The sequence below is a fragment of the Rhineura floridana genome, chromosome 1 (genome assembly GCF_030035675.1).
Source record: "Rhineura floridana isolate rRhiFlo1 chromosome 1, rRhiFlo1.hap2, whole genome shotgun sequence".
NCBI lineage: Eukaryota > Metazoa > Chordata > Lepidosauria > Squamata > Rhineuridae > Rhineura > Rhineura floridana.
The window spans coordinates 254,724,386-254,740,949 of NC_084480.1; the positions used below are offsets into that span (position 1 = coordinate 254,724,386).

Consider the following 16,564-nt stretch of genomic DNA (forward strand, 5'->3'; position numbering starts at 1 on the left):
CTCCCTTCTGTTTTCCCCAGCATTATTATCTTTTCTAATGAATCATGTCTTCTCATTATGTGTCCAAAGTATGATAACCTCAGTTTCATCATTTTAGCTTCTAGTGACAGTTCTGGTTTAATTTATTCTAACACCCAATTATTTGTCTTTTTTGCAGGCCATGGTATGATGTTATATATACATGTGTGTGTGTGTATTAAAATAAAATACAGCCCGTCCAATTGCTCTGAGAATACACGGGAGGAGGGGGAAACACTTTTAAAAGCCAGGAAAATAAGGAGGAAATTTACAGGAAGGAAGGAGCTCTGACAGGATGGAAGAATAGGGTAGCTTCAGAAGATGTTGGGGGGAGCATATATAAAATGAGGTTGGCCCTGGGCCACAGGTTGCCCACTGTGTTCTAGAAGAATGGGAATTTATGGCAAATAAAATCATTTTCGGGGGATTTGCTTCTGTGTGCATGTCTGTAATGTGCACAGTGACACAGTTTATACTTTTTTTGCAGGTTCCCTGTATCAATATAAAGCCTTTGAAGACTGCACATATTCATAGCAACAATGAGTCCAAATTATCCCCCTTTGGAGTTACTTCCTTAAGTGACTCTCTTCTTGATGTTGTGGAGACACAAGGAAGAGCTGGAGGGAGAGGAATCCAGGTCCAAGTGGTTGTTCAACGAGTGTATTATTTGCTTTCTAAAGAAAGTTTAAGATGTCACCTTCAGAAAAACACTTCCAAAACGGCTACACCATTGTTACATTCAGACCTGCCAAATGTTAGGTGAGTAATAGAATTGACCTAGTATGATTCTTAACCTGGAACTATGAAGATAGATATCTAAGTCACCTTAAATAGTCATGGCAGTTATTAATTCTGGTACCATATAACAACACTTACGTAACATCTTGCAGAGATAGACCAGATAGATGAATTCCAGCCCCAGTCTTACCACACCAAATATATTTTGACTAGTATAGAGTAATTTAATTGTCAACCCAGATGGATAGAAGTATTCAGTCTGCACTTTAATATAGTTGATTATATTTATTGTTATAAGTGCTTCATTTATTTATTATATTGTTGTTGTGGTTTACATTGAATTTTATTGTACCCCCTCCTGACATTGTGGTGAAAGGTGGATTATAAATATATATGCTTTTGATTTTCTACCTCTTCTGAAGTAGTAGTTCATCAAGTGTTCTGTTGTTTCAATTGATGGGACACAGCATAGAAGTAAAAAATACTTGTAAAGATTACTCTTGGACCTAGGGACTGTTAAAGGAGGAAATCTTCCTAAGATGTTTCAGGAAAGGTTCATGCAGTGGACAGTGGCAGCACCAGAAAAAACAAATTCTGGGGAGTGGGGCACAGATGGGCAAAACATGCTAGGCGTGGGGGTGATCTCCTTGTTTGGGGGACAATCCCCCCTCCAGCACCAGCTCTGGCAGTAGACTCAGTTTTGCACTTGTTTCACAAATGCAGTCTCCATGGCAATCAGAAATTTAATTCTGGTGACTAAGAGGGAAAACTCCCAGTAAATTCTGCCACATGATAGACACATTTTTAAAATGCCACCAGCAATATATAGATGTAGAGATTGCCTCTTTCAAAAGAGTGCTAGACTGATGAGTTGAGTGCCAAGGCTTGGATGGGTTGTTATAATCATGTAAGGTCATAAAGTCCAACCCCTGCTCAGTGTAGGACAAGTTAAAGCATACCTGACAGATGGCTTTCCAGCTGCCTCCAGTTTTGGAGAGTCTACCATCTCTTTAGGTAATTGGTTCCATTGTCATACTGTTCTAACAGTTAGGAAGTTTTTCCTAATGTTCAGCTGAAATCTGGCTTCCTATAACTTGAACCCGTTATTCCATGTCCTGCACTCATACATAAAATCACAATGAAGAAGGGATACACTTTTCTTCTGTGGAGTAAGACATTAGAAAACTGAGCTTTGCAGCTACTAGAAATAATGGTTAGCTCTCCCAGCCAAAATGTGTGTACACATGCTTTAGAAGTACGTGAGAAATCCAAGCCTTCTTCGCTGATGTTGTGTGTGTTCTGGCTTAACTTGGTGGGTATAAGAATCACCCATGTTGTTTTGCAGGGATTAACAAAAAGTTGCAGCCTGCTTTAAATCCCATATAATGTGTCTCACCCATCTCTGTCTGCCAATAATTAATGTTTGAAATGCTTAATTGCTTAGATGAGGTCTAAAAATGTAGGTAATGAGGAATATATACATTTTTAATTTGCCTTATGCAATATATATCCTTTCATTGGAAGTAATCATTCTCCAACAACTTTTAATGAGTTTCTATATAGCATTTCACTTGTGCAATGCTAAGTAGACTACATCAGTCTTAGTTCATTAAGATCTGAATTATTCATAAGGTCCTTTACCATTTTTGCTTTTCCATGCTAAACTTCTATGTATTCACTTACATTATCTTAACACAAACACCATTAAATTTATCACAAGATCTTTATCTGAGTAAGGATAATGGGTCCAATGCTATTGCTAACGTTTCAAGGTAGGCAAATTGGAATTGAGGTCACTTGTTGTGTTTACCCTAAGGAAAACCCAAGCCTAAGTTACACAAGACTTATTTTAAATTAGTATTTATTGCAATTCAAGACGGATGAGAGGGAAAGGATATTTGTGGAAAATCCATGTTCACAGATGTTAGCATCTGTCAAACAGTTTTCTTTTGTGGGCAACTTCCATTCTGTTTACAACATACCATTCATTTTTTCAGCTAAATGTTTCTAAACAAAACATTCACGAACATAAGATTTTTAAAAACATTAATACTTCTGGGATTCATTTTTTCAAGTGCAAGATAAACAGGAAGCAGACAACCTAAATGTCTCTCATTGAACTCATATGATAGAAATGTGTCATTGTCTCTTAAATGAGGGAGTCACATTTATAGTATCCTCATAAAGATGTCTAATTGCTATTTAAGGGTTTTTACATTATTCTCCTTCGTTATTTGAGGAAAATTAATCCCGTGGCATATTAAAATATGATAATCAAATTCTATTTTGAAATTTCATTCAAAGGAACAGTGGGGATGGGAATTCACATATTGAAAGCATGGATACCAGCCCAAATTATTTGTGTTATTATTTTCCTTATAATCCCTCTCTTCCTTTTGAGAAGCCCAGAGAGGCTTACATGAGGCTTCTTCCCTTGGGAAATAATAATAATAAAAATCTCCACCAAACCCTACTTCCTACTTGACTGAAAATATTCATTTTTCAGAAGACTCTCCAGCAGGGCACTGTTTGTGCAGGTCACATTATATACCGAATTTTTCACTGATGTTCTCCTCAAAGAATGAATGTTTTATCTGGTATCTGCTTAGTTTGCCATAACTAATAATTAATATATGTATGTATGTATATGTATGTATATATATATATATATATATATATAATTTATTCATATTCATATGTGTGTGTGTGTGTGTATGTATGCGTATATGTGAAGCATTCCTTAAAACATTCCAGACATAATGCTGAGACAATAGTCGCTTATCCAGAGTGAGTGAATAAATTGAGATTGGAGACTTCCTGGTTCACAGCTCACATTCTACACACTTTGCCACCTATCAGTGAAGTATGATAAGTGAAATGGTGCCCACCTCAGCCACAAGCTGCCCAGACAGAGGCAGTGCAGCAGATTTAGGAGTGATGTAACTAGTAGGGATACAGGATTGCCTCTTGGAGTTCCTAGAACCAGAAAGAGTCTGGTGATTTGTATTCCACCTTAAATTGCCTGCATGTTTTTCCTCTAGCCAGTGGTGCAGGAAGTACTGCATTGGTCCCTCAACCACAGGGCACTTGGCCTAAACACCACCTACAGAGGGATGTATCCAGGGAAGGGATAGGTGAGAATTTCATCAAAATTGAACTTGGACTAGTTTTCTTTTAATTCTGTACATCTGTTTTCTTTGTGGAGTGATCCTGAATGCTTCAAGTTTCTGCAGCTTTTCCTGACACCAAATTAAAAAAAACCCCACATCGAATATAGGACCAGAAAGCGGACCCCAGCCTTAATTGAGGGAGGATAAAAGAAGGTTGAGTCCACTAAAGAACTGTAGATAAAAATATTAATTAGTGGTGACTGTGGGGAAGTGATGATCTCTTTTGAGTGACCTAAAACTCATAACACTTCATTTAAAGGTGCTGGGGGGAAAACAGTACAGTGGATGCATCTTGACTAGATATGCAGGCTGATGATACATTTTGCTCCACTTAGGAGCATAACACCTGTCAAAACTGGTAATTGTTTTTTAAAATTTGTTCCTACTGTTTATACCATGCAACCTTCCCCCTGTCAAAAATGAATTCTTAATAAAATGTTCAGTATTGAAATATAGAAAGCAAATGTTCAACTGACCCAACTTAATTTACTATTTTTTATGCATCTAAAGAATGAGCATGTGCACTTTTACAAATTTGAATTACCAGGATACTGAGATACAGCTATATGCTATGTGATTTTATTAACAGCTGATCTTTTATAATGGGTAGGAGTCTTTGAGCCAGGTTCACATTGCACCACCTCTCTCATTTTAAGCAGACAGAGGTCTTCAACCAGGTCTTGCAGAAGCCAGCACCTAACCCACCAGCATTCTGTTTCTACTGAAAGGCTGGTAGACTGAAGATAGAAACACACTCACTGTTCTGCCAGTTCCAGTGCGTCTCTACCTCTCTCTTCTGAAAATGGGGGCACATGACGAAAGTCAAACCCTGCCCCTTTTACCTGTAAAACCTGGTGGAAGCAGCTAGAGTGCTTTTAAAAAAAAATCAGCTTCAAGGAGTTTTCACAACTGATTGGCAGATCAACCCAATTCCCTTCCAGGTGTGGCTAATGGAAACACTTTGTTCTGGTGACTAGTGTGTTCATTTCTTGAGTGTTGCACCTTAAAGTTCCAGACTGCAGTACCAGTTTGCCTGAGTTATCACACAGGTGACCCCAAGGACAAGCCCTGTCCTCCCAGTGTTTAGCTACCCTAACCTCAGAGCTTGCTGCACAATCTGATCTACGTGTCTCTCGTGTGAGGGCCCTGTGTAATGTCCAGTTCCTTTTCCCTGATTGCTGCATTGGATCCTGACCTCTGCCTGTACTTGCCTCTGGGCCCTCTGATCATTGTTTACTGCTCTGGAATTAGATCTCTGCCTTTTTGGATAAGGCTGTTGCTTCTGACCAACTTGGGCTGACAGTAAGCTCCCCCAGATTCTGAAATCTTACTTCCTGGAGCCAAACTTGAAATCTGACACTATCCTGCAGGCCCTTCCTCCACATCTGCAGTATGGGAATAATAAAGTTAACCTATTTGACAGGATTGTAGAAAGGATTACTGAGAATGTACATGTGTAGTGCTCTAAGATACTATGTAAATGCTGATATTCTTTAGAGTACTGTATTTCTCTTATTGTCTTTCTGCAATATATTCAGAATGCAAATTGTTGTGGAACAAGTTAGAAGATGTACTGTTTCTATGTGTATTATCTAGTGGTTTAATGTGTAAGGTGCTTGTCATAGACAACTTGTAAAGGTAACTTTTCAGCCCTAGAGCCATGATCCAATATGTGCAATAGTTGTTATTAGTCAGTCTTTCCAGCTGAGAATAGTAATTTTTCAGCACCTCCTATAGGTCAAGTATTCCAAGATAGCCTATATAAAAAATATGGAATTTTCCCTTTCTTCTTGACATAGTTTTCTTTTTGAATATGGATACCTTTTGAATGTGGTTCTGAAAAGAAGAAATCCAAATACATACATAATATAACTCCACATCCAACTTCAGTTCTTGCCTGGCCAACAGTAGTGCTATAATCATGTTGGAAAAGATAATCAAAAGTCTTACAGAATTCAGGCAATGAAGGTATATATACTATAAAGGGAATAGCTCTCGGCATGCCAGTACAATGTTGTTGGGTGTATAGCACATACAATTTATTTAGTATTGCATTTATATCCGGCCTTTCCTCCAGGGAGCTCAAGGTGCCGTACATGGTTCTTCTCCTCTCCATTGTATCCTCACAACAATCATGTGAGGTAAGTTAGGCTGAGAGGCAGTTTCTTTTAAAGAAACGATCATGTATCCATGCGCTATCAGGGTATGCCATTTCCTTCATTAGAGTGCTAGGTCAGAATATGGGTATTTAGAACAGCAATGTTAATTATCATAGTTTGAAGACATTTCTTATAGACTAACTCATTTGAAATCTACTTATATCCGTACCTAAAAACTGGAAATATCAAAGTTCAGTATTCATCTCTGAAAGCCCATTGTGTCTAAAATACAGAGTTTTTCAGAATACCTTTGATGGAAAATGAGGAAAAAATATTCAGCCCTGTATAATTTATTCACTGAACCTAACATATTTGTTTTTTGGGGGGAGGATTGTAGTTCTTTCGGTAGACAATGCTGTAATTCCCCCCCCTTTTTTGGAATAGAATTCTGATTATGCAATATCATATTAAGGAAGGGCATGTTACATATTTCTGAATCAGCATCTGGAAGTTGTGGTCAAATGGGTGGGGGTTAAGGGAATGAAGTTTAATCCGCATAATCAGAAATGATGCTCATAAGGTGTTCTCAGGCTTTGAAGGGGAGTTTTCCTTTGATTGATGGGGTTTTAATCCCCATCTCCCAACTGCAACAGATTCAGAGTCTAGGAGTTGTTTGATCTAGCCTTGCCTTATGATAATCAGGTTTATTTATAATTTATTTATTTATTTATTTATTAGATTTATATCCTACCCTTCCTCCCAATAGGAGCCCAGGATGGCCCAGGTTGCTAGAGTAACTAAAAGTGCTTTCTATCAGCCCAGTTTGTTGCACAGGCTCTGCCCCTTCTTAGACAGAGAGAATCTTGCATTTGCAACTTCCAGGCTTGCCTACTGTAACACATTTCACACTGAAGACAATTCAGAAACTTCAGCTGGTGGAAAATACTGCCTTATAGATGCCTTATAGATGTGGAATAGCATGACCACATTCAGCCAGTCCTGTTTCAAGTGCACTAGCTACCATATGTTTCATGGCTCATAGAATTCATTGGAAGGGACCTATAAGCCATTGAGTCCAACTCCCTGATCAATGCAGGAATCCATCTTCAAGCATACCCGACAGGTGACTGTTCAGCTGTCTCTTGAATGCCTTCAGTGCTGGAGAGCCCACCACCTCCTAGGTAACTGGTTCCATTGTCATACCGCTCTACAGTTAGGAAGTTTTCCTGTTGTTCATTCAAAATCTGGCTTCCTGTAACTTGACCCATTATTCCATGTCCTGCACTCTGGGATGATTTAGAAGAGATCCTGGCCCTCCTCTGTGTGGCAACCTTTCAAGTACTTGAAGAGTGCTATCATATCTCCCCTCAGTCTTCTTGAGGCTAAACATGCCCAGTTGTTTCAGTTTCCCCTCAAAGGGCTTTGTTTCCCGTCCACCGATCATCCTTGTTGCCCTTCCAGTTTGTCCCATCCTTCTTAGTGTAGTGCAGAACTGGATGCAGTACTCAAGATGAGGCCTGACCAGTTCTGAGAGGGGAACTAGCACTTCACACAATTTGGAAACTATACTTCTGTTAATGTATCCTAAAACAGCATTTGCCTTTTTTTGCAACCACATCATCCTGTTGGCTCATGCTCAGTTTGTGATCAACAACAATTCCCACATGTAGTATGGCAGAGCCAAGTATCCCTCATCTTATAACTGTGCACTTGGTTTCTTTTTCTTAAGTGTAGAACTTTGCTCTTATCCTTGTTAAATTTCATTCTGTTGTTTTCAGCCCAATGCTCCAGCCTATCAAGATCACTTTGAATTTTGTTTTACCTGTTGTCAGTGGAGGACATTCTCTTGTAGGGATGACACCTCCTACTGGATTGACAATCACACATACACACACGAGGAAGAAAGAAAGAGGAAAACAATCTCACGAAAGGCAAAGATTGTCTAGGGAATTTAGACAGCTAAAGGACCCTATTGTTCATGACCACATGGAGGGTTGAACTGGAGGCCGGGACAACTCCTCCCCCTGGCAGAGGAGGCAAAGGAGTCCAGTAGGAGGTGTCATCCCTACAAGAGAATACCCTCCATTGCCAACATCAAACAGAAGTTTAGGGTAAGAAAAAACTTCCATTTTTCCAGGGTATTAGCTATCTCTCCCAATTTTGTATCATCTGCAAATATGACAAGCATTCCTTGCACTTCCTCATCCAAGTCATTAGTAAAAATCTTGAAGAGCACTGGGCCCAGGACTGAACCCTGGGTACCCTGCTCATTACCTCACCTCAGCTCAGTTCATGATGAGATTAACTTCTGATTATGCATAGAATTGTGCTATAAATGTTGTATTTTAGTACATTTTGCTATATACTAAAATAACACAGACATTTTATGTCTGTATTATACTAAGACAACACGTATTGTTATTCTATATTATATCTTCTGAAGTTATAATTTCACTCTGCAAAAAAGTGGTCAAGGACACAAACTTCTGTCTAAAAGTATCCCATACTAAAATAAAATAAAATTAAGTATTGGGTGGACATGAACTAAAAATTCAAGTTTGATAACATCACCCAGTCAAAAACAACTTATCTGAACCATGTGTGGTTAATTTTAAATGGCTGTGCTTTTGGTGCTAAGAAATATTGAAAAATCTTGTTTTAATCAATACCAGGAATAACTAACCTGTGGCCCACCAGATATCGCTGGACTACAACTCCCACTATCCCTGACTATGTTGGCTGGAGATGATGGGAATTTGAATCCAAGAACATCTGGAGGTCCATGATCTAGGCACATATGAACATGGTTTAAAGTACTTACTTTCTTGAAACATTTCCCATGCTTGAATTGATGCAGCAGTGCCTACATCTTTTTGGCAGTTAGCTGAACACATTGGCTTTTGGACTTAACTATGTGTTCTTGTTACATGATGGCATTCTTTCTATGTTTTATGAAAATAGGGAGGACTCATGGAATAAATGGCTTTGCTTTTTGTGTTTATTTCTCAATGAGAAATCTTATTTTCATCTATTTCAGTTTTCCTGTTTGCTAAATCCACAGAAGATTTATGTAACTTTAAAGTTAACAATGAGGACATTGAACTTGTCAAGGATTATCAATGCCTTGGCATGGTCATTAACCAAAATGGAGACAATAGTCAAGAAATCAGAAGAAGGCTAGGACTGGGGAGGGCAGCTATGAGAGAACTAGAAAAGGTCCTCAAACGTAAAGATATAATAATAATAATAATAATAATAATAATAATAATAATAATAATAATAATAATAATAATAATAATAAATTTAATTTCTTCGTTGCCTATCTGGCCAATGGCCACTCTAGGCGACTTACAAAATTATTAAAATACAATTAATAAAATACAGTAATACAATAAAAACAATAGATCTACAACAACAATATTAAAACTGGGTAGGAGGCATTACAATTATATCGATTAACCCTCCCCGGATACCCCAAAGGCCTGCTGAAAAAGCCAGGTCTTTAAGGCTTTCTGAAATACATTTAGGGAAGAGGCATGCTGGAGATCTTGTGGGAGGGAGTTCCAAAGAGTGGGGGCCGCCACTGAGAATGCCCTCTCTCTTGTACCCGCCAATCTGGCTGTTTTTGTTGGCGGGATTGAGAGAAGGCCCTCTGTGGCCGATCTTGTCGGGCGGCATAATTGGTGGCGTTGAAGGCGCTCCGTGAGATAAACTGGGCCGAAACCGTATAGGGATTTAAAGGTCAATACCAACACCTTGAATTGACAGTTAGCTGAACACATTGGCTTTTGGACTTAACTATGTGTTCTTGTTACATGATGGCATTCTTTCTATGTTTTATGAAAACAACTGGAAAACAGTGTAGGTCGAACAACACTGGTGTGATGTGATCTCGGCGGCGACTATTCGTAAGTAGTCGAGCCGCCGCATTTTGTATCAGTTGTAATTTCCGGACCGTTTTCAAGGGTAACCCCACGTAGAGCGCGTTACAGTAGTCCAAACGAGAGGTGATCAGGGCGTGTACCACCAGTGGGAGCTGATGAACAGGAAGGTAGGGTTGCAGCCTTCGTATGAGGTGTAGTTGGTACCAGGCTGCCCAGCTCATTGCCGAAATCTGAGCCTCCATGGACAGCCTGGAATCAAGCACAACCCCAAGGCTGCGGACCTGGTCCTTTAGGGGTAAACTCACCCCATTGAACTTCAGGTCAATGTCACCCAACCTTCTCTTGTCCCCCACAAGTAGTACCTCGGTTTTATCAGGGTTCAACTTCAGCTTGTTCCTTCCCATCCATCCACTCACGGATTCCAGGCAGTTGGACAAGGTCTCCACAGCCAACTCTGGTGAAGATTTAAATGAGAGATAGAGCTGAGTGTCATCCGCATATTGATGACACTGCAGCCCAAATCTCCTGATGATTGCTCCCAGCGGCTTTATATAGATGTGAAATAGCATGGGAGAGAGGATAGAGCCCTGTGGCACACCACAATTGAGAGGCCAAGGGTCTGATACCTCCTCCCCCAACGCTACCTGTTGGTACCTGTTGGAGAGAAAGGAATGGAACCACTGTAATACAGTGCCTCCAATTCCCAATCCCTCCAGGCGAAGCAGAAGGATACTGTGGTCGACAGTATCAAAAGCCGCTGAGAGATCACTGAACACTAAAGTCAAGATCATTCAGACCATGGTATTCCTGATCTCTGTGTATGGATGTGAAATTTGGACAGTGAAAAAAGTGGAAAGGAGAAGAATAAACTCATTTGAAATGTGGTGCTGGAGGAGAACTTTGTGGATACTATGGACCATGAAAAAGACAAATAATTGGGTGTTAGAACAAATTAAACCAGAATGATCATTAGAAGCTAAAATGATGAAACTGAGCTTATCATACTTTGGACATATCATGAGAAGACATGATTCTCTAGAAAAGACAATAATGCTGGGAAAAACAGCAGGGAGTAGAAAAAGAGGAAGGCCAAACAAGAGATGGATTGATTCCATAAAGGAAGCCACAGACCTGAATTTACAAGATCTGAACAGGGTGGTTCATGACAGATGCTCTTGGAGGTCGCTGATTCATAGGGTCGCCATAAGTCATAGTCGACTTGAAGGAACATACCAACAAACAACAAATCCACGTGGCCTTTTCTCTGTTTTTAATGAAAAAACACTGCATATGTCACTCATAATCTTGAAGTTGAGTTCAGGTATGAGTCATTCTTGACTTGTTTTGTTTTTATAGGCCAAGGCTTTCATTCAGTGAAGCAAATTTTGCAAGTGCTAGTGTGCATACAGCAAATTAGTTTGGTCAGTGTCCTGTTCAGCAGCTTCTCCCACTGAATTCTGACTTCGAAGCATGCAGAACTTGGAAAGGAGGAAACTGGCTAAGACACAAACTTTTAGTTGCGTATGTACTCTAGATCACAGATTGTGAAAATATCATGCCCCCATTTCTCTCCTAGAACAATAAATGGCAACTTGAAGCAGTTAATTCAGCTTGAAGAATAAAATGACCAGGGAACAGCAGCATAACTTCTGCCATTTGGGACCAGAGATTAATGAGCATAAAGCTACAGCTGTATATAAAGATTTTTAAAATAAAATAATCAGGGTTCATAGGCATCTGGTTGACTACCGTGAGAACAAGGTGCTGGACTAGATGGGCCATTGGCCTGATGCAGCAGGATCTTCTTATATTCTTAAAAGTAATCTCTGATCTATTTTCTGCAAGGCTTGATCTGTAATCACTGTAAATGTGAGATAGTTGTCTCCCCATGGCTTTCTTTGACCCTTCTTTGTAAACCACATGGGTTGGGCAAATAACCTGGATGCTTCACAGGTGAATGTCACTCTTTGGAAGGCAGTGCAAAACAGTATTTGCATGGGAAGTAAGCATTTCACTTGCTCCACCTATATGGTCTTCTTATCAAGGTGTTATTGAGGCAACACGGGAAGAAGCTAAGGGAAAGCATCTCCCCATGTTGCTGTGAAAAGTATGATTTAGTCCCTAGGGTCTAGATATTACAAGTACCTTTAGTGGTTTCTACCAAGTTCTGATTCTACTATATGCCTCAAATCTATATTTTTGAAGAACAATGCCTTGATATCAGATAAGAGTGATTCCTTTCCCTCCACAAACAAACCTGTGAGCAGTTTTCATATACCAGTCAGTGTCAAAGGAGTACCCTATCTTCCTTTGCTTCTCTTTCATCTGGGAATGCAGTAAGCTTGTGAGGCCTGGATCATCTTTCTGTTGCCCTTTGTGACCTGCGAGGCCAGGATATCACCCATCCCCCTTTTGTGATGGATTAGACGTATCTACTTAGAAAGGATGGTGAGGCCTGGCATCACAGGACTTGCATCAACTAGAATCACTTGTTTCAGGGAGAAGTAAGACTAGCCTCACATAGTGCAGTTCAGCAAAGAGGCATTCCAAGATTCATATTCTGCTTCTCTAGCATCTTAACACTTTTTTGTCAGAAGTCCATCAAGGCAGCTAACAATGCAATAACAAAACATTTGAAAAGAAATTACAACAATACAGCCATAGCAAGAATATAAAACAACAACAACAACACAAAACTATACAGATTCTAATAAAAAGCCAGTTATAAAGCCTAAGTGTGATGTCGATTTATCATTGCTCTCCGGAATATAATGGCCGCTGCACAAAAGCTGGCCATTTTAACTGTGACCTGAGGATTTCAGTCAGACAAAAGATACTCCAGATAAAATGCATCATCTCTACCAGGAAATTTTTGTAAAATTGGGGGAATTAGAAAAAATCAAAGATCATGATAAAAGACACAATAAAGTAGAACATGGCCCACTGTCTTTACTTCCCTGCCTCACATGGGCATACTTGCTCACTGTAAGGGGTTTGTTTGAATCTACCTTCCAAAAGTGCAGATGGTAAGACATTAAACTTGGCTAGTGTGAACGCTTTTCTAAATTTAAGAATGGTCAGATTAGCCAAATAGTGAGCAGGTACAAATGCCCCTATGTTATCTCTAAAATCAGGGTGGGATGCTGCCAAACGTAAATGATTTTGGAGTTCAATACCCCGAATTCGCTGGACAATGCACATTTTTGCATTGGTGTAACCTAGCGCTAGAATAGTGGTAGGAGAAAACCCTAAACTTAGTAATTTCATATTTAGGGTCTTTTTCCATTTTGGCTAGAAAGCATCGGTTAACGTCATTTTTAGCCAGAACTTTATTTTGCACATCCATATGCGAGCCTCTATCGAAATTAGCCCTGTCTCCAGTCGTATGATTGCATTGGGGACACAGCTTGGAATACCAAGTATTGATCTCAAAAATTTGGTTTGCACAGTTTCAAAGGGGGCATAGTTGTCATAAGCACATAATTGTGAGCCATACAGCATTTGAACTACAACTTTAGCAACAAACACCTGAATGACAGATGGAATATGCTGCCTCCCTTTATTGTAGAAAAAGGAGAGGAGAGCCTTTGTACTCCTCTGCGCATTAGCAGTGGCATTTTTTTGCTTGAGGATTCCATGTTCCTGATGAGTGAAATGTCACTCGTAAATACCTATAGGTTGTTACTCGTTCGATTGGGTGATCGTTTACCTGCCATCAGTGCTTTACCCTCTTCCTGGTAAAAACCACAACCTTAAATTTATCTCTCTCTGAGCCTGTCTTCCCCCCCCCCCTTAATTAGATTTGTATAACTCCTCTTCATCGCCATCCATTCATTCTATGGGCAGTATCGATAGATTCCTATCTCTGTATGATCTATATTTTTCATTCAGGGATTCTTTCATAGCTATACACTCCTGATCAAACCAAGGTTTAGACTTACAGGGGACGCTATGTTTCCTTACCAAGGACTTATGTGTTAAACAATTTTGTAAGTCCAAAATCAGTTCTTGGAAAACCTTAAGAACAGTTTGCACAGAGTCTGCTGACAGCAAGGCATCGTGTTGACAAAGACTCCTATCTGAGCATAGCATCCCTTTTAAATCATTCTCCAACTTAGCCGACCACCTGATACATGCAGCTCTTACTTCAATCGCTTCATTCAAAATATGTTCCTGGTCAGCATGAATAATTTGACTGCCACAATTCAAAGACAAGACCAGGGGCAAGTGGTCACATTCAGTGCGTTTGTCTACCTCACAACTGGAAACTGCATTTATTTATTATTTTTATTTTATTTTATTTAAAATATTTCTATCCCACCCTTCTACCCTGTAATAGGGCACTCAGGGTGGCTTACAAAAATAAAATCAAACACGTACATAATAAAATTGTAAACAATAAAATCACAAAACATTAAAATACATTAAAATACAATTAAAATACTATATATATATATATATATATATACACACACACACACATATACATATATATAGGGAGTGGTACTAAAGGGGGCTAGAAGGGTAAAATTTGATCTGAAAGAGTGGGCAGGCAATTTAATGTAGAAGGCATAAAATCATAAAATCAGTGTCAGGCTCTACCTTTAGTCTCTCCCAAAGGCTCTCCGGAACAAGATCATTTTCAGAAGTCTCCGGAAAACCATCAGGGAGTCAGCAGAGCAGACGTCTTGGGGTAGGGTGTTCCAAAGTTTGGGGGCCACAGCTGAAAAAGCTCACTCCCATGTGCCTGTCAGTCTAATGTCTTTCACTCCAGGCATGCAGAGGAGACCAGAGGCAGATGATCTTAAATCCCGGGCAGGAATATATGGGCGTAAGCGGTCCCTCAGGTACATTGGTCCAAGGCCTTTTGGGGCTTTAAAAATATATATAATGAAATAGGAAATGGTTTTGTGGTCCTATTTCTTAGCAGAGATATAAGAGCAAGCAGTAGAGTGAGAATATAAACCAGTCCACACCTTTCCCACAGACATACTAGTTAGTCAAATAAGTCACACACAGAGTCTTCTTAGGTAAAAAGATAAAGAATATTTACTCATGACCTTTCATATATTCAGGAAACATAGGCTCTAGCTTAGATGAAAGAAAAAGTAGAGGTTTTAGTCCATTTTAGTCTTTGATAGTGATGCTCTCAGGAGAGCATCTGCCATGCGGCCTCTCCCAGAAGTAAAAAAACTCAGTAACAGAGATTATGTAGGAATCCCCAGGACAAAGGAGGAGGGAAGCCAGGTAACTAATCCCACCCATTAGGAAGTTACATCATGGTAAGCAGGTACATGGGATATTTCCCAAATATCCCTTAAAGGGAACATCTCCCTTTCTACAAGGGAACATGCAAGTTTGCCTATTCCAACACTCCTTAAACGAGCATGCAAGAATCTAACAGCCCCATCTTGACACGAAGTCTCTGGAAACAGTCTCTTGGCAATGGCTTTGTCATGATGTCAGCTGTCATTTCTGTAGTTGGACAGTAGTTCATTTTAATGAATCCTTTCTCTGTCAACTCATGTACAGTATGGTACTTTATCCCTATATGTGTAGTGCGTGGTGTGATTCTCTTTAGTTGTCTTTCATCATCTGGATTGGTCTTTGCACTCTTATTCCAAAGTCCTTTAGTAATCTGTTAAGCCAAATGGCTTCTTTGCATGCTTCTGCAGCAGCTATGTACTCAGATTCTGTGGAAGAAAATGCTATTATGTCTTGCTTGTGACTAGCTCAGGAGATAGGTCCATCTCCATACGTAAACAGGTAGCCACTAGTTGACTTGGAGTCTGAGCTATCTCCAGCCCTGTCAGCATTAGTGTAACACACAAGTTTTGGATCACTATTAGCTGGCAGTCTCAGCTTAAAAGTCCATAGTCCCTTTCAAGTATCTAGCCACCCTTTTGACAACAGTCCAGTCCTTTTTTGTGGGTGTGCTAGTTTTCCTACATAGGATCCCTACTGCACTTGCTATGTCAGGTCTGGTGTTTGTGGTTACGTACAGAAGCTTCCCTATTGCTGTTCTGTACTTGTTATTTGGTAAAGGTTCACCTACATCATTGTCTTTAAGAAAGTCTGTCGCCATGGGTGTTGCGACAGGATAGGCATCTCTGAGTTCTAGTCTCTAAAAGATCACAATATTTTGCTTTTGGTTGAGTAGGTAGGAGCCATCTGCTTCCCTTTCAATCTGGATGCCTAGGTAGTATGTTGCAGTGCCTAACTCTTTGATTTCAACTTCTTTGTTTAAATGATGTACAATTTCTGTGTAGTCTTGATCTCTTTGAGTCGCCACGATCAAGTCATCGACATAAATCAGAATATATGTCAAATGTCCATCTTTGCTTCTGGTGTACAGGCATTGGTCTACCTCACCTTGCTTGAAGCCTTGCTCCTTAAGCATTTTATCCAGTTTCCCATTCCAGGCCCTTGCAGCTTGCTTGAGTCCATACAGGCCCTTTTTAAGTCTGCATACAAGATATGCTTGCTTCTGGTTCATGAAGCCAATTTTCTTCTTGCATTTCAGTTCTATTTTCTGCTTTGGGCTGGTATCTAGTAACTTAAAAAGTTTCTCAAAGTCCATTGTACAGCGTTGAATCGTTGGCTGTTTTATGTTCTTGCTTTTCTTTACATTACTGCTCCATCTCTTCTTAGCCAT

The 16,564-nt window shown here is 39.7% G+C and overlaps 1 protein-coding gene across 3 annotated transcripts in view; it reads left to right on the forward strand.

Annotated features, from left to right (window-relative positions):
- SPIDR (scaffold protein involved in DNA repair) overlaps window positions 1-16,564 on the forward strand; it is a 313,219-nt gene that overhangs the window by 217,111 nt on the left and 79,544 nt on the right. For all 3 annotated transcript variants that reach the window (XM_061598352.1, XM_061598345.1, XM_061598361.1), the window contains exon 10: window positions 506-777. In XM_061598352.1, the coding sequence (XP_061454336.1) occupies window positions 506-777 (272 nt within the window). The remainder of the gene's footprint in view (window positions 1-505; window positions 778-16,564) is intronic.